This window comes from Pyrgilauda ruficollis, unplaced genomic scaffold (assembly GCF_017590135.1).
Source record: "Pyrgilauda ruficollis isolate IOZ18807 unplaced genomic scaffold, ASM1759013v1 scaffold24, whole genome shotgun sequence".
In the NCBI taxonomy this organism is placed as follows: Eukaryota; Metazoa; Chordata; class Aves; order Passeriformes; family Passeridae; genus Pyrgilauda; species Pyrgilauda ruficollis.
In genome coordinates this window covers 17,730,575-17,757,057 of record NW_024523648.1, presented here as the reverse complement: position 1 = coordinate 17,757,057, position 26,483 = coordinate 17,730,575, and the positions used below count along the sequence as shown (strand labels likewise).

General features: G+C 38.7%; 1 protein-coding gene across 1 annotated transcript in view; it reads right to left on the bottom strand.

Annotated features, from left to right (window-relative positions):
* UST (uronyl 2-sulfotransferase) overlaps positions 1 to 26,483 on the bottom strand; it is a 153,178-nt gene that overhangs the window by 35,148 nt on the left and 91,547 nt on the right. Inside the window, exons 5-6 of the mRNA XM_041469769.1 lie at positions 22,451 to 22,604; positions 8 to 105 (exon numbers count right to left, since the gene is read on the bottom strand). Of these exons, the coding sequence (XP_041325703.1) occupies positions 8 to 105; positions 22,451 to 22,604 (252 nt within the window). The remainder of the gene's footprint in view (positions 1 to 7; positions 106 to 22,450; positions 22,605 to 26,483) is intronic.

Below are 26,483 nucleotides of genomic sequence, written 5' to 3'. Positions count from 1 at the left end.
TATTTACCTGCATCTCGGATGCTGTCCACAGAAATATGGTATGATGTAAAATAACCTGGGATTAGAACATTCAGGGTAGTTTTCAAGGATACATACATTAATGTCCTGTGGGGGAGGAAAAAAAAAATACTGTATTTTCCTTTCTCTATTAGCAACTGTTTGCTATATTTCATGCTTTTTTTTTTTATCTCAGGGTCAAAGAACTGTGCCAAAGCTATAACAAATATCTTAAAAGTCATCTATTGGTCCATTTATCTACTTCTAAATATCAGCAGGGGAAACAAAAAGTTATTTTGTCCTAGAATGCACAAAGCAATTTTTTTTCCTTGCTGCAAGCCCCACAATTATTATACTGAGATTACTGTACAAGTCAAAGTGGGACACATTAATCAACTTTCATACTGAGTAACATTTAAAATATTCAGAAGATTATTTCCAGGCTCTTCTTTCTTCTAAATACGCCCTGGAGAAAACCTGAAGTAGCCAGAATAAATGTAATTGAGACAACAATTATTACTTGTTGCATCCCCTCTCCCCCCACCCCCCACTTTTTTTTTTTTTAAATTCTGCTGCATTCAATGACTGGAATTAACAAATGTAAGATGTTATTTGTATGTCTCACTCAATATTATAACATACATCATTTTTGGTTACAATCCTGTAAACTTCTTAGATTTTCAGAACTGAACTGTGCAAAGCCTACTGAGAAAACAGGTTATTAGAAACTATTTATCACTTTCATGAAATATCATTCATCTAATTAGAAACTATTTATCATTTTTCAAAGACTATCCATAGCTACTGAACCCTGAGGAACTGCATTCCATTTATAGCCTTACTTCAGCACAATAATAAACATGTGGGACTGAATTCCATTATCCTCATCTAATCTAATAGAGCCTTACTCTGCAAGCAGACACACCCTCCGCAGAGACGCAGAGGGCAAAAAAATGGGTAAGACAACTAAAGCAAGGATGGATCTCACCTGTGCAGAATCATTCTCCATTGTTATTCAGGTGTGTGCTTTCACAATGCTATAGGCGCTATGCGCATCAATGTCAAACCAATTGCTAAACAAATCCATATTTTATCAAGTAAATAAAATGTGATTGAGAACATTCCACAAGACAGATGTGCTTGGCAGCATGGAAGACAGAGAGAGCATCCCCTGCTCTCCCCAGAGGAGGCCAGGGTACAGGCCTCCAGCCACAGCATCTGAGGCCTGATTAGAGAAAAGCTCTTCCCAGATCTTCAGTCCTCTCACCTAATTTCATTAGAGCCCCATTTCGGTCTGTAAGCCTTTTAAAGCACATTTCTGATTCCTGCCCTGTGTCACAGTCATGTGAATCCAACTACATAAGCACACCAGAAGACCCTGGGCTAGGAAGTAAATCACATGGTGAGGAACCATTAAAGAAAACAACATAAAAATTGCCAGCTGGGATACAAACAATCCATTTCCCCTGCTCCCCACAGTATATTCAGGGCTTGCCTTAAATACAGAGCAGAAGATTTATGGCCAAGACCTGAATTTTGACATTAAAGGCTCTGAGCTGAAGCTAACCAGCCCCCCATGCTCCATGCTATGATTACTAACAAATCTTACTGTGGATGTATAGCTGGCACAGGCAATGTGTCTCTCCTGTCATCCCAACAGGCTTTTTTAACATGAATTACAGATTGCACTTCTTTAAAGGCTTATTGTGCTTTGACTATAGACACCACCAGAGATGTTTTCAGTGATACATATTTTTGGCTTTCATAAGAACCTAAAGACCAGCAAAAAATTAATAAATCTCTTGGATTTTAAAAAATCTGAAATATTGCCCTGACAATACTTTAAATTATGTCCAAGCTGGCTTGCACTTAATAGATATATTAGATGGAAGGTGGGTGGAACACCTACATAAGACTTAAAAATCTGGAGCAACACCCACCTAAGAACATTTTCTCTTTTCTCTCTCATACAAAGGCAAATGGACATTATCTCCCAACAAAGACATTTGCCATTTCTTTGCAAGAACAATGAATATGACGAGTCAGAAAATATTCCCCGAGATGAGTATCAACATCCAACACAAAAGTGTAACCGGGACCTTCTTGTAATTGTGAAAACAGTATTTGATTCACATGGCCAGAGTGAATAAGCAATAAAAACAGTGTAAATTCATGTGGAAAATCCTGCAGCTTTTGCAAGCAAACAGCTGATACTAAATAAAAAAGAGATTTTTAGTGTCCTTTTCAGGGTAAACTGATGTAGGATTACTGAAACAACTAGGCTGGCTCTAATCTAACCTTCCCCACTCCTTGTTGATAACTCAAGGCTTAAGATAAAGGCCAGGTGAGCTTTCATACAAACCTACAATCTTTTGCCACACAAGGACATGCACTTCACCCTCCTAACATCAGAAGCACCAGGCTTTCTCTGCAGTAGAAGCACTGCCCCCTCCCAGGCTTTATTTACCATCACTGCTATGATCTGTATTCCAGCTGCTGGAGTGTCCTTGTCCATCTGCAGCCCCTGCTCACTCCATGAGATGTGAACTCAGTTTTAACCAAAAAGTGGGTGAAAGAAAGGTCAGCCTGAGGTGTGCTAGTCATTACAAAACTTAAACACACCTACAGGAGATGCTTTTTGGTGCCAGTGGTACTCAGAAATTTCTGGGTTTTTTTCCCAGCATGGAAAGTCAAGGTGAAATGACATTATTCGAGGCAGTGTCACTCTGCTATCCTAAGCAACATTAATTAAGCCTCATCTCCCACTAAGAACATGCTTTCTCAGCAGAACACAAATCTTTCAGGGCAAAAATGTTTCTATGCAAGACAAAAATTTGCAAGGTGACAGATGACAGTCTTGCTCATTTAAATGACTGGAGGAGCCTTGTAAAAAAATATTTTAACACAGTCAGTAAAAAAATTATTTTAACACAGTCACAGAAGGAAACACACAGAGCTACTTTGATCACAACCTTTCACAATAATGAAAGCAATATTTTACTTCATTCCTCAGCTCCTGGCTACAATTCATATCACTCACATCCCACGGCGCTTGTGTCTTCAATGGGACAGTGGCAGGCCTGGGAATCAGCCCTGCAGCTCCAAGTAACAACAGAACGTGTCTTTCTTTTAAATAGTACTATATTTTTCTACTCATGTAACAATTTTGTCTGAAAAGTTAAACCGGTAATTTCTGCTTCCTTCTTCTGTAAAATTGTCTTTGAAATGAAAACCACAACATGTCTTAATCCTTTAATCTGTCAATGAGTCAGACTACTGATCTATCAGAAATATATCAAAGCTGCATTATTAATATATTTTTTTGAAATTAGTAATAAACTGTTTCATTTGCCACAGTGAGCTCATACGTGCTGAAAGAGGAAGTCAACACCTGATTAAAAATATTTCATAGAATCATTGAATCATCAGGTTTGGGAGAGACCTTCAAGATCATCTAGTCCAACTGTTAACCCACATGGTTATGGTGGTTAGCACCACCATAATCACTCCTAAACCACATCCCCAAGTACCACACCTAGATGCCTCTTGAACAATTCCAAAGATGGTGACTCTATAATTTCCCATGGCAACTTATTCTAGTGTCTAACACCTCTTTCAGTTACGTTTTCTTTTTTTCCTAATATCTAATCTGAACCTCCCTGATGCAACTTAAGAACATTTCCAATCATCCTTTCATATCCTTCTCACTAAAACTCCTTTCAGGTAGTTGTAGAGAGTGAAGGGCTACAAAATTCCTTTGGGAATTTTAATTCCATCACAAAAAGAGCAAACTTCAAGGTGTTCTTCTGTAGAATAATAAGCAATTTACTGAAGTTAATGTCTTATGACAAATACTGTACCATATACAAAAAGATGTGACAAGGTTTGAGAATTTTTTTTCTCCTAATACAAAATCCTAAGAGTACTGACAGAAATAACTTGGTTTTTATTCAGTAGAAGAAACACCCCCCCAAAAAAAATCATCTTGGGTTTCAAGGCATTCCCTATTTTTTGATTATCAGTGTCTCAACCAAAAAATACAGAAACATCACATTCTGCCTTAGATTAATTACAATTATTAGTAGCCCTGACAATTTAAAATAAGAAATCATAACACACATACATGCCTTGCAAATAATTTCCATTCCATTTCCATCTGTTCATCTACGGAAAAACACAAAAATATCCCTCCTTTTGTAATCAAAACAAAAAATACATATCCTCTTTCTACACCCTGCCCATGTAAGATACCACAACTTCTGTGGAACCAGAAGACCCTGCTCACAGCCCAGGAACAGTGCATGCTCCTTCAGTCCAAAGGGTGAAGATGCGCAAGTGTGTCAGCAGCAACCTAAATTTCAAGTTTTCATAAAAGGAAATGAAATAAAAAGATGTGGAAAACCAGTGACTGAGCCCAGTCTACAGTGACCTCTCCTGCTTACAAGGCTGCTCTTCATACGCCACTACAGTCAGCACTGCAGTCTAGTCCTTGCTGCTGCCAGGCAAGGAAAATTCTTCCACTCTCCTGAGAGCCACCAAGAATCCTCTCACAGCTTGTAAAGTGTTTTCTCGCATAAGTTGGTGTTTGTAAAGAGGTCAAACTGACCATTACATCCTGAGGACAATGTCACATCATATGAACTAAACACAACCACGCTAAAAAAATCCCAACATAATTTTCCACCTTCTCTGGCTCCAGCTGGGGAGCTCTGGGTGGCCTTAGAGTGATTGGAAAGAAAATGTAAACATGACATCTCAGAAATGAGCTTGTGAATACAAATATGACATGAAAGAAGGAAAAGCACAACTTCCTACTTTGGAAGGCTGCAGAAATACACTGAAAAGTCAAGGTATAGTTGGCATGAAGGTTTCCAACTATAAATATAACATAACTAAAACTAAACTTACTAAATCTTATTTAGGAGCACAAATTATTTACACTTTTTAATGAAACATCAGAAACAATGCAACACATTTTTAACCCTAGTTAGAGAGAGTTTTGCTTCACCAGGTGATATTTAATGTTTCTATTCAATCTCAATCAAGTATTTGGATAATAAGAGCCACACAGCAGCAAAACGACTTTTTTCTTTCAAATATATTTGGTATCTGTTTGTGCATCTATGCCAACAGCACTGGCAGCAGATTACTGTGGGGTGGGCAGGTGCTGGGCATTGCTTCCCAAATCAGCATTGCCAACATAGACAAAGCCAAATGTTTCCCATCCAGTGCTGATGTGGCACTGAGGTCCCCCAAGTTGGGCTGCCAGGTGGCGTGGACCGTGCCAAACAGTGTGGGATGATTGTCCTCTGGAGATGACAGCAAGCTGGACAAATTTACTGGGAGACCAGTAGCAGGCTGCAGAGTGTGCAGCAAGTGGGGGAGAAGCTCCACAAGATGGCAGAGAAGATCCAGCTAACCCTAGATGCAGGTTTCTGTCCCCAGATGCCCCCCAGCACCAGCACCAAGATTGCCCCTTGACTTCTGTGAGGCTCGGCCAGCTCAAAAGCAACAGAAACCCTTTTCTGTTCCTCCTCCACTGCCTTCTGGTCTTCTACCAGAAGACTGAAAACATGGGGCTTGCTCACATTTATGCCACCACAGCACTCCAGCTGCACAGGACACCACAGGTCACAGTGGATGACTTCAGTCACTACATTAATTTCTTTTACAGCGTCCCTTGGGCATCCACCCCCTATAGTCCGGAGTCTGCCATGGACTGCAGGTGGATCTCTGCTTCACTGTGGAACTCCACAGGCTGCAGGGGAATCTGTCTAACCACGGTCTGCACCATGGGCTGCAGGGGAATCTCAGCTCTGCTGCGTAACACCTCCTCCCCCTCCTTCTGCATCAACCTTGGTATCTGCAGAGCTGTTCCTCTCATATACTGTCACTCCTCTCTTCTCCAGCTGCAACTGCTCCTGTGCAGTAACTTCTTTCCCTTCTTAAATAGATTATCCCAGAGGCGCTACCACCATCACTGAAGGGCTCACCCTTGGCCAGCAATGGACCCATCATGGAGCTGGCTGGCATTGGCTCCACTGGACATGAGGGAAGCTTCTGGCAGCTTCTCACCGCAGTCACCCCTGTAGCCCCTGTGCTTCCCAATCCCCCACCACTGCTACCAAATGCCTGCCGTGCAAGCTCAATACATTTTTGTAGAGGATAATTCTGGGGTTTCTTTGAATTGACTTTCCAATTTCTTCTGGCAAAATGCATGTTTTTACTTTCCTTCCCCCACCACCACATAAGTAAATAGGTTGCCAAGTCTAATTTCCACTTTTTTTTTGGCTGGACTAATTTGCCTGGACTCGTCTGCCTGGGCTAATTTGCCTGACTTTTCAGCCAACAATGTATTAAGCTCTTTTTTCTGGCATCTTAACAAGTGAAGCAGCAGCTAACAAAACAACACCTTCTGCTAACCATCTACATTTTCCTTAAGTGCAGACAGAAGTTATTCATTCATATACAAATTTTTGCTGGCATTGACATAGCAAAAGTGATAAACTATGCCCACAATGCTACTATTTAGATGTCACAAACATGAAACACATTTGTACATCACTATTTTCTAACTTAAAATGATGTACAACATCAGGAAAATACATAGGTGGATCTATTTCTCTCTATTCTGTTATCAGAAATCATGATAGTAATTTGTCAAAAATAAGTTTTACTGTTAAGAATGGAATCGCTTCATAGTCGTAAGCAGGCACCTTATCATATCTTTCTTTTCCATTGCTTTTGTATTTTTCACCTCAAACCATCTTAGTATGGGAAATATATTTCAAAAAAATAAAGAGAAATTTCCAAAAAAAGGATGAGTGGCTGCCAGCTGGAAGCAGTGTGTAAGCATTAAACAACCATCCTGTTACAGAGGGCACAGATCCAGGGAAGACCAAAAATGAAGACCATTATACTGTAATCAAGAATGAATCCCACTGGCAACTAACAGGAGGGACACAGTACATCTGCTAATTCTGTTTACTAACACTTCTTCATAAAAGAACCTGGAAAATTTGTCTGCTTGGATAACAAGCTTTAATAAAATAAATTAGGGATGGCATATATTTAATTCTGCAAATGCCAAGCAGGAAATACCCACCAACTCAAGAACTTTTCAGCCCTCCCTCATGGAGGGCACGTGGACTGTAGCAAATTGATGCCTATGAGAAAAGCAGCAAGTCATAGAATGGTTTGGGCTGGAAGGGACCTTATGATCACCTAGTCCCAAACCCCCTGGCAAGGCAGGGACACCTTCCACTAGGTCCAGTGTATCAACGCCCTACCCAGCCTGGTCTCCCAAACACTTCCAGTGATGGGGCATCCACAACTTCTGTGGCAACTTGTTCCAACAACCATCACAGTAAAGAATTTCTTCCCAATCTCTACACCTGCCATCTTTCAGTTTAAAGCCATTGCTCCTTGTCCTGTCACTACATTTTGTTTTTAAAAAGTTCCTCTCCAGCTTTCTTGTAGACCCCCTTCAGGCACTGGAAGGCTGCTCTAAGGTCTCCCCTTCCCCAGGCTGAACAACGCCAATGCTCTCAGCCTGTTTTCATAAGAGAGTTACTCCAGCCCTCTGATCATCTTCAAGTCCTCTGGACTTGCTTCAACAGATCCATGTCCTTCTTCTGTTGAGGGCCTCAGAGCTGGACTCAGCACACCAGGTGGAGTCATAAAAGAAGTAGTCATAGAACTTTTTTTTTCCTTTGTCTTGATCTTGATAAACTCAAGGAATGACTGCAGGTTATCTGCTTCACAGTACATTTTTATTCACCTGAAGATTTTTATTTCCCTACAGCAATTCATTTTTAAGATCATCTTCTGGACTCTCTTCAATTTTTCAGAAGTCCTAAAACAGAACCATTTTTAACTTAGGCTTTTTCAGTAAAACCAGAAAAGACCCTGCCAGTGCCCTAGTAAGTTCTCACTGAACAGGGCAGTGTCATGAAGGGAATTAAGGAATCATTTCACATTTCTGGCTCCTGGAACCCAGCCTCTTCTGTTTAGCTTGAAATGCTGTATCCCAGAAACCACTTGGGCTAAAACATCAAAAAAAAAAAAAAAACAGATTGGAGGAAATACAGAGGAAATAATCATGTAACACTGTGGATCATCACCTCGCTAATACACCACTCTTTTAAGGTCAAAAGCATCCATGTCCAGCCAAGTATACTGTAATACTAAGACTCTGTGACCTGTACTAACAGCAAGTCCTGCTCACAACTGAGCAGTAATATGCATGACCAGATCACCCAGAATGAAAAATCATGTAACAAGAAAAACCACAGGGCATCACAGAATCATAGAATGGTTTGGATTGGAAGGGAAGTTAAAGAGCAAATGTCTAGTTCCAACCACCCTGCCATGGGCAGCGACAGATTCCTCTCCACCAGGTTGTTCACATACAGAAAAGGGCTCTCTGGAAAGAGCATAAATCAGGAAAAAGTCTTGAACTGAAGTGACAGTCAAAGACACTTTAGAAAAAATGGATAAAATAAACAGAAGATTGCCAGAACCTAGCTAGTATTAGACAACACTGTAATGAAGAACCAGCAGCAGGAGAAAAGCCCCTCTATCTGGCAACAGGTCTTTAATGCAGTCACTGAAGATGTAATAAACATCCTTTGTTCCCAGCACAAAACAAAGGGAAACAAAAAGAAAGGATAGGATGATTAAGGACAGGAAGCTAAAGGCAGGAAAAAAACCAGCTGGTTTTCTTAGTGAAATGAGACACTGAGTGAGGTTGCAAAGCACCTGTGCTGAGACAATTCTTGAGAATAACAAAGAAGGGTTAACAGTGAAGTAGCAAATTTTTTCTGGGACTATTAATGGGAGCAGATAAGAAATCTGACCTCAAGGAGATACAGAAGGACTCTATAATGCTGAAAGACATTCAGCATTAAAAATCATAGATCCCTACTACACGATACTCTGGTTGACAAGGATGTAATGGGATTTAAAAAGAAAAACCCAAATCACCAAAAGAATAACAACAACATCACAACAGAAGTGATATTTTTATAGAACAGAGCTCTATCAAGGGCTATTAAACACAGATATGGCAGCAATGTCTGTTGGTGAGCTGAAGGATGTCAGAACCTGGGAGAACACTCAAGGGGAAGCACTTTTTACCCTGCCCCCAGTTTGTACTGGCTTCCCCTGCTGGGCTGGATGGTGCTTGTGTCTCAAGAAGGGCCTAATGCAGAAAGTTCACACCTCCACATATGACACAATACCATTTCCACAGCTACCAAGGAATTTAAATGTTTCAAAATATCACATTTCCTACAATATGGAAAAGGCCATTTTAATAATGAGACATTTCTGTAGTTCACATTTTTCTCCCATTTTCTTTCCCAGGTCAAACATTCCCATTCCTTTAAAACCTGACTGGATACAAAGAAATTATACTCAGCAGATTTTACCCCAAACCTCAAAAATGCTTATATTAACAGAAACACAATTAAGTTCTATGAATGCCTCAACATCTTGAAGCTAGCATTACACATTGTTTTTAGCAAAGGTCCACAAAAGTAGTTTAAACAATATAAAGGTTTAAAAGAGGCTTATTAGAACAAATGTCAGAGTTATGTATACTAAATATATCACCGCATAAAAGAAATCCATGAGCCAAAAAAAACCTAATTTAATTATCAATGAGCATTAGATATTATTGCTTTCATACATCCCAAAAAGAGGCAAAACAAACCAAAGAGATCATTCCATTTGCTTTTTTTTTTTTTAATAGGACCTCATGTGACAAGATTTGGGGAGGAAAATATTTACTTTCTGCAATAAAAATCTTCAAAATAAGAGAGTGAAGAGAGTGAAGAGATGGAGAAGGAAAGATATGCTCCACAAATTGAAAAAAATTATTGCAGGCATGACGAAAGAAATAATTCTTAAAAATTATTAAGCTTCTCCTAATCTGCAGATGGAGCAAAATTCTCATTTAAGAAAATAACCACTCACTAGTTAATGCATCTTTTATTTCAACATACTGCTCAGTTATAACTTAGACTACCTGGTGTCACAAATTCTGTGATACAACTCCCTTTTACTGAAATTAAAGGGAGAGAAGCTGTATCCAACAGCTCCTGATATGTCCCTGAAATAATCCAGTCACATCAAATAGACTGTCTAGCAAAAAAGGAAAATAATCCTGCAGCTGACCTCTGAATTTAAAAAAAAGAGAAAATATATGATTCATCATACAGTACATGTTATAAATTTCTTTGGGTTTGACCATTTTTTAAGTCAGATGGCAAATCTCAAAACCCACAGTACTGACCTTTAAGAAAAAAGTTCCTCATTGTACCAAGGTCTAAATGTCTTTTATGTCCGCTTGACCTACCACATTGGTGTTGGCACTTTAACACAAACCTGTTGAATAGTGAGAAAACAGCTAGAAGTTTGAGTTGTGGGCTAATTTTACCTTCTTATCAGTCTTCTGCCTAGTGTCGACTGACTTGGAATCTCTCCCTTCATCTCTCAGGGCTGAAATGGAAAAAGAGTTGCAGAGCAGAGAAGAAAATCATACTGCTTCTGCATGTGGCTTCCCTGCTGCTACAACTTGAGATGGTTTCTGCTCTGCTGCCCCTATCTAATTTCCCCAGTTAAAATCTTCCCCTTGCTGCACAGTTCTAATGCGTTTCTGGAAAATTACTAATATTGTGCATTATTCATAGCACTGCCATTCTGAATAGCATACACAAAATGGAACATATTGATTCCACTTTTCAGCTTGACAAGACTATCACCATACTGACAAGACCAATATTAAAAACCTCCTAAAATTACAAGGTTCAGAGGCATAAATAATGTTCCTATTTGCAATTTTTCTTTACTTTTTTAATCTTCAGTCATCTGCTGAAATTCTTTTCTACGACTATGAAAGAAAAAACCATACTCCCCTCCCTACACAGAAACCCAGAACCTCTCAATGCCTTAATCTCAGGTGCTATGGCTTCAAAAAGCTCAGCAAGCCACAAGATCAAGTATAAAATCATGAAGGTTAATAAATCTGTTAGGAAGAGAAAAAAAGTGTCAAATATGCTTCCTCTCACCTCCCTTTCTTTTTATCAAAGACATAATCTCTTTGGATTACATTCTGAAGAAATTTTAATTTTTTTTTTCCTTCAGCCACTGATGAACATTTTAGTTTTCTTTTTTCCTTTCAAAGAGAACAGAAAATTAATTTTGAAGAAAATAATAATCTCATTTAACAATCCATCTTCACCATGGAAAGTTTCCTATTTGCCACTAGTTAGTGGATTTTTCCCCATGAAAAAGGAAATTACTCTTGACAAGCTCAGTTATGAATAGTGGCTGGCTTTGCCTGGATCAGAGTTCATAGGAAAAAAAGTTGTGTTCAAGGTAACCTGACTAGACTGTGATTCAATAACTCACTGAGCAGTAGCCAGATTTGCTGAAACAATGGCAGTCCATTTTCCAGAGTCTAGAACAACAAACAATCAGCTTAACACCCTTGGTTGGGGTTTTTGGACAGTTTGATTTTGATTTTATGTAAAGCAGCTTTATTTACAAGGGATAGAGGAGCTTTGAAAATTCTAGCAAACAAGGAAAAAAAAAAGTAATGCTTGGAATAACAGCCAGAAAAAATGAACACTGCTTTTACTCCAAAGGAGAATTTCACTACCTTGTTACACAGGGAATGTATTTTCTCAGCTGACACAGCAGGTCTACTGCTTATCCTGAAAGTATGGAGTTATCATTTCATTCAAGACATGAACCCACCATCCCTGATAACTCACAACCATGTAATATCATCAGCAAACTGGTCAGGGACATGTATTTTTGAAAAAGGTAATTCAACTTCAATTAGCCATCTTAAGGCAAAATCCAAAACCACGTTTGAAACAGACAATGCCTGTTTCTTGGGGCTTTTTTTTTACATTTATTTATATAAATAAGGTGGAATTACAAGGAAGGCAACAAAAAATAATTTCCTGGCAGTAGTACCCTTCTTAACTTGACTGATTATTAATGAAAAAATGTGGAGGGGAGGGGAGGGGAGGAGAGGAAGAGGGAGAGGGAGAGGAGCAACTGTAGCAATACCTTTTATGCCAGGAAGGAAAATCTGATTTCTGGAACACCTGACACCTGAAGAGCACTCCTGAGGGGAAAACACAGCAGCCACTTGCCAGGCAGGGCTAAGCAACCAGAGAGAGCATTACAATCCATCTGCCAACACAAACCTATGGTATTTGGTTGTTTTTGGAGAAACACAAACACCCATCTCTCCATCACAGGAACATACTGAAGCAAACAAAGCAAGAACAGACAGACAGCACCAGATTTTTAGGCAGACTATTCCCCAGTTCAGATCTATTCATTCTGTAATGAGATAGAAACAAAACCTAAATTTGCACCTCTGTCTTTCATCTTCACTGCTGTGTATTAAGGGTTCCTTCCCTGCTGGGTGGGCTGGCTGGGAAGAACCTGACACCTCCCTAGTGGGACAAGCAGCTAGATGTGTCTCACAGGATATTCAGGCACCCCACGTGTCCCCCAGCTCCACAGACATGAGCCTTGGTGCCACCAGAAAGGAGCAAGCACACAGTGCTCAGCAGGGCCTGGGGTCCTTGTGAGCTGGGACCGGGATAAGGCACAGGATTTTACTCTGCAGGGTATAATAAACCTTTAAAACTTCAGAAAAACTAGAATAAACTAAGTCTTTAGTATGTCTGGGCACTGATGTCCCTTTTTTCCAGAAAATGCCATCTCTGCTTCCATATGATTTCAACATAAACTACTTCAGTCTTAAAAATACAGAATTGACAAGTGTGACCCAGCCATCCTGCAGTCAACAGAAGAGTCCACACCACCACCAAAAAATTACACGATAGGAAAATATTTTGTTGTCAACAAACACCTAAGGCTCAGGACAGCTTTGGATGCTTGTATAAAGACATGTCTATCCCTCACCACGTCAGCCACGCAGCATGGGCGGGCAGTTCTCCTAATTCTACCGCCTTGCACTCTCCTTGCCATCCACCACCTCAAAGCTTCAGCTTTTCTTTAGCTAGGAAGTTCTAGAGATCAGGATCTCTGCTTATTTCACTTTGCTGGCAGCTCTGACAGCCAGAAAACTTAGGTATAAATCACAAAATCGAAAGAGGAAGGAGAATGACAGACAAGGAATAAAATGGGCTAATAAATTCAGTTTTATTTTCATGGGTTGTCAGTTCCTGCAGGTTTTGACACCTACAGAGTGAAGTGAGTATCTGACTGCCTGAAATTACATTATCATGCCACAGCCTGAACACATTCAATATGCTGGCAGTAAGAGAGGGCTGTCTCTCTCTGTCCTTCCTCTGTCAGGAGGAGTAAAAGGTTCTACAGTTTCCTTCCCCATCCTACTGCCAACAAAATAGTTTTCATTTAAGGTGGTTAAAGCATAACGCAACAAGGAAAAGAAAACAGGGAAGGCCAACTCCTAGCAAGGAGTTTTTATAGTATGGAGTATAAAACCTTCCTACTTTGGAGGTTTTATAGTATGGTTTTCTAGGGACAGCTACCATGATTTCATTAGACAAGTCTTCAAAAAAATTGTTAGTTAAACATAATTTCAAAAAGTTTGTCTCCTACTCCTAAACACACACACATACACACATAATATACATTATTATATAATAATTTTAAGACACACTATTTGCTGGTCAATGCCCCATCTCCATTATTTATGCCATGTACAAGCTGTAACTTTAAAAATAATTTTTAAAAAATTTGCACTAACAGAAATGGAAAGCATTCTTTTTTTTCTGGATGATAAAATATTCCAGATTTAAAAACCATTGCATTCCAAAATAAAACAAACAAGATATCAATCAATAATTAGTTTTATTTGATGACTAAACACTGCTTTTGGGTTCATAATGCACAAAATACTAGACTATGCTGAAGATAACATTCATATCACACACAGATCCTCTTGTTTTCATTCACCTGAAATAGTTACTTGTCAGCTAGTTATAATTGTTAAATCATCCCTTACTGGAAATTATGCAAGTGTTATCTGCTGATGTGTGTTCCTGTTACTTTCACATTAACAAAGTACGTGAGAACTGAAAATGCAAATAGTCAACTTGAGGCTTACAAAAATTATCAAACCCTTGAAATTCACCCATACTGAAACATCAGACCAAAGAAACTTTGCATTTCTGAGCAGCATGCACTGAGACAAATGTTTTATCCCTCTATTTGAAGGATTTTTACATCTTCTCTTCTGATACCTTTACTATTACAGTCCACAATGTAAAATTTGGATGCAGTTCATACTTTAACTGCATTTTTATCTTCGCTTTTAACGATAAATTTGAGAATAGTCATGACAGTGTTAACAATTAATAGCTTCAGCATCAGTTTGGAACTTACAAAAAATAATTTGATTGGCAGAGATGTAAGACAAGCAAGTCTTAGCCACAATGGCATATACCCAAGAACAGTCAACTATTTTAAAGTCAAGAAACAACACATTCAACTGGAGATGTCTATAACTGTAACTACCTTATATAAACCACCTAGTAGGAGAATTCACTTGTAAGCATGTAATTTCCAAGTTTGCTTTTGAGTTACCCAGAGCAGAAACCAATTTCAGAAAATCACTACTGGCTATGAGGAACATTTACCTCATACACACAGGACCTTTTTCTGGGTACCCCTGAGGATTTAGATTTTTACTGATCAGATATTTTCTGATGAAGAAGTGTTGCTTTGGTAATTAACAGATCCTGGGGGCTACATTGTTGAACCTTTAAAAATAGAATAGAATATTTCAGTTGGAAGGGACCTACAAGGATCATCTAGTCCAACTGCCTGACCTATTTAGGGCTGACTGAAAGTTAAAGTGTGTTGTTAAGGGCGTTGTACAAATCGCTCTTAAACGTTGACATGTCTTGGGCATCGACCACCTCTCTAAGAAGCCTGTTCCAGTGCTTGATCACTCCCTCTGTAAAGAAATGTTTCCTAAAATATTTCTTTTTTGAATACATCAGAACTTATTCACAACAATGACGAGAAAAGACTTCCAAAGCTTCATTACGTGTTGTCCAAACCATTGCATTTTCTATTTTTTACTGGATCCAGCAACTACCCATTCCAATTGTAAACTTCTCTTAGTCTTACACTGAAACAGCTCAAAAGCAATCATCCTTGAGGCTGCTTTTTCACGCCTCCCAAAAATCTGTCTTCTCGTTTCCTTTCCCCTGTTTACTTCTTCCTCAAGAGCCCTAACCTTTGTCATTCCTCATATGGAAATTATTTAATCATTTCTCCCACCCATTTGTGTTTTCTGGTTCTTTCAATCCCATTTTGGGAATGGGAGGTGTCCTGGTTTAGGGCAAATTTGGGAGGAAATACCCTAGGAGAGGAAGTCACAAATGTCAAATGAAAGTAGTCTAGTGCCGACACACTGGAGATTTATGCACAATGAAGTTCTCTATGTTGCTCTCTATTGCTTTTGGTTTCTCTTTTTTGACTGCTACTGAGAAACAAGCAGATGCTATGATAGAATCACCCAAAACACACAGAGAAGATGTCACTCCTAACCCTGCAAAAGGCTTGTCACAGTCCATCAGTTTCTAAGTGAAATAAGGATTACACCCCACGAACTGCTTTCCTGCCTTCACTGAAGGCAAGGCTGGCTATTGTCCCTGGGCTGCACAAGAATGCTCTTTTCTGTTCTTGTTCAATGGTCCAAAAATATATCTTCTTAAAATATAACACAGACATACCCTCTTTCTCTTATACAGTTTACATGCCATTAAAAAGTTGGCATCAATATATTAGAATCTTTGTTCTGTGGTTGGGATTTTCCACTCTACAAACAGGATCTTCCTATAGAGAAGCTAAAGAAAACTATTTCCCCAAGCTACCACAACACATAAAACCCAAAAAGCAGCACAAGAGAGAATATCAAGAGCTGTCCTGTATTCATGCTCAGAAGGCACAAATAAAAAACTTGGTAAAATCACCATAAAAATGAAAATTCATAATTTTAAACTTAATACAGCAAGGTCCCTTAATAAAAGATCATAATTTCTTATGTATATAAATGTCTTAAAAAGTGCTACCGAAACACAGCATATGGTAAGACCCTGTAATAATGTTACACTTAAATAAGATTGTGGGTACTTAGCACTGGGACCTCTTCTGCTGCTTGGTTTCTGGTTTTCTGTGCAGTTGCTTAAAAACTGCAACAGCCAGAAATTTTCAGACCACTACAACTCTGCAAGGAAAGACCCCTCACCTTTTTACATTCTGAAGCAATATATTGTTGTTATCCTGTATCCTGTCTCCACAAAAAAGGAGAATGGCATCATTATAATAAAGGCATGGTATCAATCTTACACTTTCTATGAATGTAAGTATGTACTGTGAATTACGTGGAAGTTTTTAGTGTTGCAATCTTAACCAATGCTATATTGCATATTTAGTATGTGCAATTGACTCAGACTACTGAATGAAAACAGATTTGGAAAGCACATTTTCTTGCTTTTGTAAAAATGCATAATGTTGCAATGTTTGGAATGCAAACTCCACAGGGGAACATTAAAAAAAATATTGGTTTGTAAATTAAAGTCACTGAAAAGTAAATGTCAGCCATGAAAATATTTCCTTTAATATTATGTTTCTAAGTTGTTTAATCAGTCCCTCCTCCAGCTGAGGTCTGAATTACCATTAACTTTGTGGTTCAATAAATTATTAATACAAAATGAGAGAATCTAAGGGGAAAATGGTGCTTTAGAGCACACACAATAGATGAAGAGCTGCAAAAATGGGCCAGAAATTTTGCTGTGAAGAGGTAATGCAGCAAAAGGGAACAGCTGGAGACTATTAAAAGCACTCATTAGAGGGAAGAAGCAGCAAACTGTTCTAATTGGGTCAGCTGACAGGTGGCTGTGCTTCAGCAGCGCTCTCCGGCAGCCCCGTCCCAGGCGCAGGGATTCCTGCTACTGTGTGATCCCCAAACCCGACCTGCAGCTGCAAGGCTGCACTGCAGCACGTCCAGTGACCAGTTCAAACCACCTCAGCACCAGTGCATAATAACACAGGCAGAAAAATGACTACTGTGTGTATGGGGCTATGTCAGGGAAAACAGAGGGCACAAAATGTTTAGTTTCTTAACTACTGCTCAGAGCACAGTAAGTGAAAAATGTTCTTTTTAATTTATATATTTAACTCCTCGATATCTGGTATGCACTGTACAGACAAAGGCAAATAATTTTAACCTCTGCACGCCTCAGTCTAAACAATGTTAACCAAGTTATCACAGCCTCCCCAAAATTTCCCAGGTTCAGTCAACAGACAGTGGTAGCCCCTCTTGCGAGGTCCTCGACAGGAAAATCAGAGTCACGAACCCTCTGCTGCCTCACTGCACCAAATCTGCAGGCAGGTAACTCTCTCCCAGCCTTTTCTTTTATAGAGAAACACGCTCACGAGAGAGACAGTCAGAAGATGAAGGCACGGGCTCCATACCATGGTCTCTCCTGCAGGCCACGTGTCTGGCAACTGAAAAGCTTGAGGAAACTTATCTGAAGTCATGAAGGAGAAAGCTCAGTGATGACAACTGATGGCAACTGCTGATGACAATTCATAATATAATTACCCAGGGTATTATGCAGATAAACATAGGAAATAAGACAGCCAGCTGTTGTCTGAAAACCAGCTGATAATTGGTAAAAGAATATTTTTCATTGTAGATAGAAATTTGAGGATCTAAATAATAAAACCAATTAAATATATTTAGTGAATATTCTTATATTAATGAAAACCATGGAAATCATAAAAGGAAATTCTCAAGATTCAAGACTAAAAAAAAGTTCTGTCTTGTTTACCCATTCACCTTTTCTTATTATTTTGTTTGACATTTATGAAGTAATCTAAAAAACATTAGTTTAAGTATTTAGCCATAAAAGCTAAAGTTGCAAAAAGAATTTTTCTCCCTATTATAAGAAATTTGATTTGAAATTTCCCTGACATCACTTGAATTTTGCTTCTCTCCTTTAAAGTAATCCTAATACACTTTTAACAATTATTTTAGCATTTCATTTAAGAGACAAAAGGACAACTGCTCCCTTATGGGATCACTTCCATGAGTAATCTTTAACATAAATGAGGCTGAATATTGTTAGAATATTTTTAATCTTTGCTGAGAAAAGCATATTTATTTTCAGAGATGAAGTTGAAAAACTACACAGAGCCACCCAGAGATGCTGTGCAAATGTAACTGTTAATTATAATGAAAATTTGAAATATCCTATAGGAAGGTGACAAGTTTTTATTTTACTGAATGATTTTTAAAATGCAAAAGTTCTCACTTATGATACATTAGCTCAGAAATCTTTTACTGGAGTGAGCTAGGAGTCACAGTATTCACGAGCCTAACAGAGATCAGAATCCCATGTAACTGGATTTCCTGCAATTCAGGCAACAACACACAGCCCATGCTGCTTCAAACACTCATTCAGTCTTCGTAGTCTTAGATCAAAGTTTTACCAAGTATTAAGAAAATATAAAAACCCTAGACATGCCTTTTTTTATATTTGGTATCTCAAACTGAAGCTGTAATAAACACTAGATAATTACAAACAAGTCTTCTGGAAGGAACAATTTTAATATAAAGCATTAAAATATTATAGTAGTCCCTCTTCATCAGGGGTGCTTCCTACCTTCTGCACTTTCAAGCCCTGAACTAAATCGCATCTCAGGCATGTTTTTCTTTTACTTGGTACCTGCAGCACTCACAACTGCACTGATAAGGGTTTGCTTGCTTTACTGAGGCATATTTACTCTAAGAACTCTAGTTCAACCTGAAACACATTCACTACAATTAATTCAAATTAATTTTTGTGAATTTATCTCATCTTACAGGACCATAATGTAGAGCTGACAATCATATCAGTGTGCTTGAGGCTTGGCTCAAGGTGCTCACCATTAATTACCTCTCTGCCTTACTCCACACTACCATGCTGCCACTATTTTTTGTTCTGGGGGAAGCTTGGAAGTGATTTCTTCAGGTGAGTAACAATAACTCACTCCAGCAGTGAAAGTGACAGGTCAGGGCAAGGAGCTGGATGGGTAAAAAGTCGCACATTGCAGCAGCTGCCTCTGCTGTATCTGACTCATGAATAAAAGGCTTGCTTTCTAACCTGACTTTCAATTAAATTTTGATAAACACAGACATTTACCAAAATGTTTAGAACAATTTATCTGACTCTGAATGAATGGTTGTGTTTCCTGGAACAAAGTCAAAGCCTGAAGCTCAATTCAGAGAAAATTTCAAATGATCAGTGAACAGCGGAAATTTCCATCTCTGTTTCTGACCTTTGCAACGTCAGCAGTTCAGATTTTCAATGTTAAAAAAACAGCATGCAAGGTACTACAAGACTTCAAGATAGTTTGGGTTTTTTTCAACTCCTTTTTTTTCTTAAGGATCAGAATTGAGGGGAGAGAATGCTTCCACATCAAGGGCATCACAACCTGGAGTTCATCAGACACAAAACCTGATCTTAAAAAGCTTCTCCACCCTTAAGAGCCTGCTTTCTAGAGCAGTGGAACTCCCACACCTTCACACTACAGTTTGAGGGAATATGGATGCTGCCCTCAGCTTTTCAGTGGAGATGGCCAGTGTTGGCAGCTGTTGATGAAGACGCCAAGATGGCCTGGAAAGGTTCCCAGTTGCCCATACCACCTTCCAAGAGACAGGAAACCAAGAACATTGTGGTTGATAAAAGCATAATTAGGCTCTTAAGACCCCGTTTCCAGACACATATCTTTTGCCTGCAAACCCTGGCAAATCCTGGTTTTCTGGTAAAACAGAAAAGTAATATTTAAAGTTTATCTAGTCCATTTTGTAAGTCTATAACTGCTATCAACACAAGGCTTCTCAAGTACTCCAGCAATGAGCTCAGTGTCATGGACCAATTAGCAGTTAAGTGTTTTCCTGGCTGTCGATCTGAGGCATGATGGAAGAAGAAAAGTAAAAGCTCATATCCTCCCACTGCTTTCATGTATCTGCTCATGGTCAGGCACATCTCATCCCAAACAACTTAGGTTTAATATTATGATCAAGGTTGAAACTATTTAATATGCTAAATCCAAGTTTATCCTTAAACAGACCCCAGTAAAAAAAGAGTAATGTTTCAAGTTTTGCGTTTAAAAGAATATTAGGGAAGAATTGCAAGTTATAAGACCTGCAATGAGGCCACCCATCAGTCCTGTGCTAAAGTGTCATACTGGCTCATGCTCAGAGGTAAAACCAGCTGCTTACTCTCTTCATAGCTAGATCGGACAATTGGTTTTGCAGATTTCTGAAGCTACGATTCAAAAATCCCCAATACCTGAATTTTAAGAAATTCAGAATGAGTGGCTTTCATGACAATAATTTCACCGGCAAGTGACCTATGTGTTACTGTCACTCTCTCAGAGCAGTGCAAGTGACTGCCAAAGTCTGCCAAGGAAGGATGGAAAACAGGTTCCAAAAATGTTTCCAGGATTCTAAACTGACTTACCAACAGAGAAAATCAAAAAGAAAATGCAAAAATAGTTTTTATTAAGGATGCTAATGGTGCCTCAGAACAAGAAACTGCCTTTTGAACAAAATGATTACTGACCTCAGTCAGATACTTTTTATTTATTTTTCATTATAGCTTTTGTACTGATCTGTGTATGCATAGATATCTGCATATGCATATAAACAATTAACTTCTTAAAGAACATACCAACACCAATGAAAATGCAAGGTAATTTCTATTAGTTTTTAAACCAAGACAACATGAATTTGATCTATTTGTTTCAGTTGTGCTTGAAGTAAAATTTCACTGGCTATATGTATATCATGTCTTAAGCTGCACAGTCAGTACTGAAATAATACCAGGTTTTACAGAGTCAGTCATAAGAGATGCCAATCACTGCACTTCAAATGAGAAGGCACTCAAAGTAAAGTACAGGCTCTAGCACTCACTTTTAACATTTCCAAAAAAGAAAATGTAGTAGTGTTATAAAGTTGCAGTAAAAACCCCTACCAATCAATAATTTCCTCAACCCTCTTGTCCCATTCAGAGACGATGAAGCAGAAGTCCATACACACACGACATGCAAAACTTTCCAGCTCTGCAACAGGAGGTCAAGACACACCCAGCCAACACAGGCACCTCTTTCAGATCTATAGGCACATAGCAAATAAGAAACCCTTCACAGTTTATACCTGTATAGGAGATGTCATTAAACTTAAGGCCATTAGACAGTTACACTCCCCCTAACTGATACCTCCCCCTTCAATTACTCATAATGCACAAGTTTGTCTGTTCACAGGGCTTTGCATGACCAAAAACAGAAGACAAATGAAATTTAAACAGCTCTGTAACATGGGAAAAAACCCAGCCCTCCCTGGATTCATGTAACTTCAGCTAGGGCTGAAAGGTGTTGTGTGGCAGTTGTTCAGAGCTGTGTTCTCTATGGCTCATGACATCTTGTACTCTACTGCCTCTTCAAAACCTCACAAAAACATCCTCTGTCCTCCAAAAGCCACAGACACATCTTGTTTTGACATTATGTCTGGCTTGCAAGATCTCATAGCAGACCATCAAGCTGTCCTGTCACTGCTGTTTCATTGAACTCTCTGCAGTTCAAGCATGCCTGAAAGCTGAGTCCAATCCAACTGGATCTGTATTAGAGAGAGAGCAAGAAGTAATTCCACCATTTTGCCTTTTTTGAGAGGTGTCTGTGTACATGCAAAGCGATCAATATAAACCAAACTAGCCACCTTCCTAGCTTCTCAGTTTCTTATTTAGCATTCATTCAACACCTACTGCCACAGGACCTTGGTATGCAACAAAAGCTGGCAGGTGCTACGACAGTTCAGCAGTCGTACAATTTAAAACTTCTTATGAATAGCTTATTCAGCATTATTGCCATTATATTAACTCAAAAAAGACAAAAAGCAGCAAAACCAAAGCAAGAACTGAGATTAGAGCCCTGGTGTAAAGAGCATTACAAACAACTTAGCAAGAACATTAGAGAATTAAGCTCCCTGAATTGCTCTGTTCCTCAATTTTCTTCTGAGGCTGCAGAGTTACAGACATAGTCTGAACCTAAAAATCTGTCTGAATATTCACAGTGCAGTGATAAATATAGGCAGAATTATTATATTACTATGCAGTGCAAATCCAGCTAAGTGTAAGGACCGTAATTCAGTGGTGGAAATCTGGAACTTGCTGTCAGCTTATTCAAGATCAAACTGAATTCATTGGCAACACTCTGCACAGTAAAGCTGAGCAAACTAAGGAGCAGGCAAGAGAAGGCAGAGGAAAAACACAAGATGGGAGATGCCTCAGTCTCCCATTTTTCACGCATCCAGTTTGAATAACAGCACTACATAACAATGATGGGAAATTGGTAATCAAAACCTTTTATTTATACATACCAGGTATCTTTCCTCCTGCCTCATGTTGGGGGTACGGATCATGTGATTCTGTTCTCCTCTCCAGTCTCCGAAACGTCGAAAAAAATAATTGGATAGGAATCGGTTGACAGGATCTCTAATAATATTGATGTACACGGGCTGGTCTCCTCCAAACCTGGTGGGAAGAAAAATGGGTCAATCTCATCACAAGGCTCCACACACACACGTATTATCTCTCATCTGAATGCTTTCAAATTACTTCCTACCGAAATTCAGAGCTTTTACAAGGTGAGGAGCGAAACTGAGCATCTTACAACTAGTTTCTAACTAGAGATGTAGATCTATGGGGTGAACAGTAAATATGGAATCACATTAAGCTATATGTGTACTACAAACATTTTAGTTGAAAACCATTTTTTACACTGCATCAACAGTTTTGCTTCTTGAGTTTTCTCCTTGCTGTTTTCAGATGAAGAACCTTCTGCAGATGAATCAGAGAATGAGCATTTCTTCTTCTCAAGACACTTCTTATCTGGGCAGTCATGTTAGAACAGGCACCACCCAATAGTAACTGCTGTAAGGCACCCTTGGATCACCTTTGCCTGTACTGTAAGTGTAGTAATGTGCAAAGGATTTTCAGCTTACTTTGAAAGTTTTTTTCCAAAAGCTTCCTCTGGATGAACTGACAGATATGCATGGTATTTCCAGCTTTTTATTTGCTGGAACTTGTGCAGAACCTCATCCCCAGTCTGCACTGGCTGGATTTGAGGTTATTTCATGGTTATGCAATATCTTATCCCTGTACTGCACTTCATGAACTTTTCTTTTTTTTTTTTTTTTGAAGACCATATGAAAATTCTTGCTTCAAAAAAGAAATTAAGTATCAGTCTCAAGTACAAGTACATGCAAGTCCAAGGAAAAGGAAAAGGTAACAACAGCTGTGACCAGGCTCGCACATAAGCAAAATGTAGCATAGATGTCTGCAACTTAAAGATGAGAAGATAGACCAGAGCAACTTCACCACCGTGACCTTACCCTCTTCTATGTCTCCTCCTGGTGCTAAGCGTAAGCACCTCCTGCTGCTAACACCTTCAGTTCAACAGCTGGGAAACCAAAAGAGCAAAGGAGGAAAAAAGAAGCTTGGGAAGGTTTGTGACCACACTGTATTTACAAAATGTTAAAATACTGACTGCATATTTTATATCAACACACAGCATCAGGAGAGCAGGCCTAACCACAAAAAAAGAGGGGAAGCTGCTTACACTGTTCCATGGTCAAAATTAAAAAATGGACATTAATGGAACAGACTGATGGACTACAAATTCTGTGAGACAAAGAATAAAATAAAACCTTCCTGGACTGGAAAGTTCATAGGATAAATTCAACTTGGAATTTTCCTTATCTAAGAACATGGATTATGTTCTCCCTCTGTTTCCCCAATTTAAGTGAACAATTCACACTTAAGCACTAGCTTATACTTTATTTTTGTGAGCTTGAGGACATAGCCATATTTAAGTATTTAAATGCTATTCTGATGATTTTCTGAGTCACAATTTATATAATTTCTTCTAAAATGTAAAATACTAGATAAAAAAAACTGAAGACACCCTTCAAATTAAAAAAAACCTCTCAGTTTCTTCCCATCTTTTTGAGGCAATGAATAATTGAATTTGTATAATAAAAGATCAGGGCTTCTCATAAACATTTAAAAGGCAGCAAAATTGTTTAAAATTATGAATTCTAGTAAAAGACAAGAGAAAAATCTCATCGAGTTTAAACCTGATTTTTCTTCTGCATGATTCCCCAGACTCCCAAATACAGTCTAAAAAGGCTTGTCTCATGAGTAACTATGCCTATCAGTAATCTCACTGACCTCAGTGTTGCAGGATCACTGCCATAATTTGAAACTGCACAGACAGCATAAAATTTTAAAACAATCCAATTAAAAAGGCATATGCTCCTTGCTTCCTGATTAGTGTACAACCCAGTTTGGACATGGATGTGCAAGTGAAATATTCTGAATTACCCTGAATTCCTCTCTGAGCTAATCTTTGCTGCTTTTTTATCTTTATACAGAAATAAATCCTATATTAAAAAAAAAAAAAAAAAAAAAAAAAGCATTCCTGCAAATACCACAGGTCAATGTGGGCATAAAGCTTTGACAATATTTACGCAAATAGAAAGCTTTGAGTGGATTCCTTGGCCTGGTAGTTTTGAAAACTAAACTTTTCAAGTAAAATTGCTGGAAAGAATAGATTGCATCTAAATTACCGAACACATTATCCTCCTGCTGCTTGACGCAGATAACAACAACCAAAAGACAGAGGTGGGTGGAGGAGGACAAAGAAAAGGGAAAGCAGTAGAGAGTAAGAAGTGATGACAGCAGCAAGTTGTCTTAAGATAAAGGCAAAAAAATCACAAGATTTATAGAAGCAAGAGAGCAGGGATGTCCTGCCCCAGGTTCCACAGAGGATGTTAAACCTAAATCGCTCATCAGAAGAGCAAAAAATGAGAATCAGACAGCTAATAGCGGTCTTGTTAGAAATTTTCAACATATATTGTCTTTTCTGAAGTAAAAGGAGGAGTGAGATTGCATAACCAACTCACCATATTCCCAGAGCCCACCCTTTTGCTGGTAAGGTCATGTTTCTGAACATGAGAACAGTAAATTCAGGACCAAAAGCCCTGAGAAAAGAGACTCACACAAGCTCAATCATCCCAAGAGGACAGATGAGATGGGAGTTCACTCTTTCACAAATGCTACAGAGGAACTTCCATTTCCAAAATGCAGATTGTGCGTGCTCCTCACCTCCCCAAACACAGGACAGCTCAAATTTCTGATTTTCTGCACAATGTAGACAGCTGGTATACACCCAGCTGTGGGTTGCTCCACCAGGCAACAAGCAAGAAATTATTAGAAAAACCAAGTCTGTTCTGGTCCTTATTCAAATGTACATTTTTTTTAAACACAGTTTATAATACTTCAAATTCCAGCCATTTGTTTCTATGAACTGTACTCAATTTGTGGAAGCTAAGCAGCACTCACATAGCATAAAAAATCCTAACAGTTGGAAAAAAAAATCAAGTACCTTAAGCTATTTAAAGAAGAAAAGGGCAAATCAATGCTCCATTTGTTCAAGTATGTTCTGCATATTTTTAGATACTTATCAATCACAACACATTAAATGCTCTCCCAAGTGAAACTTTTCAGATTAACAACTCCCACATGAATGTGCTCTTGCAAAAAAATAGACAAGTGCCTCATTATCCATCACATCACCTTATTTGCACTTAAACCCCTATTGTGAAGGGTTCAGAATGGGACATGATCATATTTTCTACGCCTCAGTAGCAGACTCACCTTCTCTGAGTGGGATCATGATTGGATCCCGCATCATGAAGTTGCACAAATGTTCTGATCTCCAGCAGCACATTGGCACAACTGGGCAGAGTGGGTCAGGATACCACCATTCCACCAGACCACTGCAAATGGATACACCAACTCCCACATTCTTCCTGTACTTAATGTCTCCTGATTTATTTGATATGTACTAGTAAATCCTATTAGTTTTAACAGATCTGTTGTTGAAGGTGCATTTTTGGAGTTCTGATTAAAAAAGTATTTGCAAGCTTCAATCAATTATATTTAGCTTCATTAATAATATATTCCCCTATGTCTTTTTTAATAAAAGAAAAAATAAACAAAAAACAACTAAAGCCTGAGAAGTATGTGAGCTTGCCCCTTCACATTTCTGATGAATTCCAATTTTATTATCTACATGACCAAAATCTGAATTTAAAATCGTTTACAAACTCCTTGCAAGTAAGGGGGGGAAAATCAACAAAAGCTATTTGCTTGGCTTTAAAATGGAGGCTCTCTTAGCTCCTATTATTTTTCATTTCACTTCAGGAGGCTGCTGCCTTTGCATTTAATACAAAACTCTTCACACAAGCAGAAGATGGCTTCTTCATCCTTGCAGGCAAAGCACAACTCCTCAAGGAAAAGATGATTCCCAACCTAGTCTCTGTAAGAACTTTGTCTGCCTCTTACTCT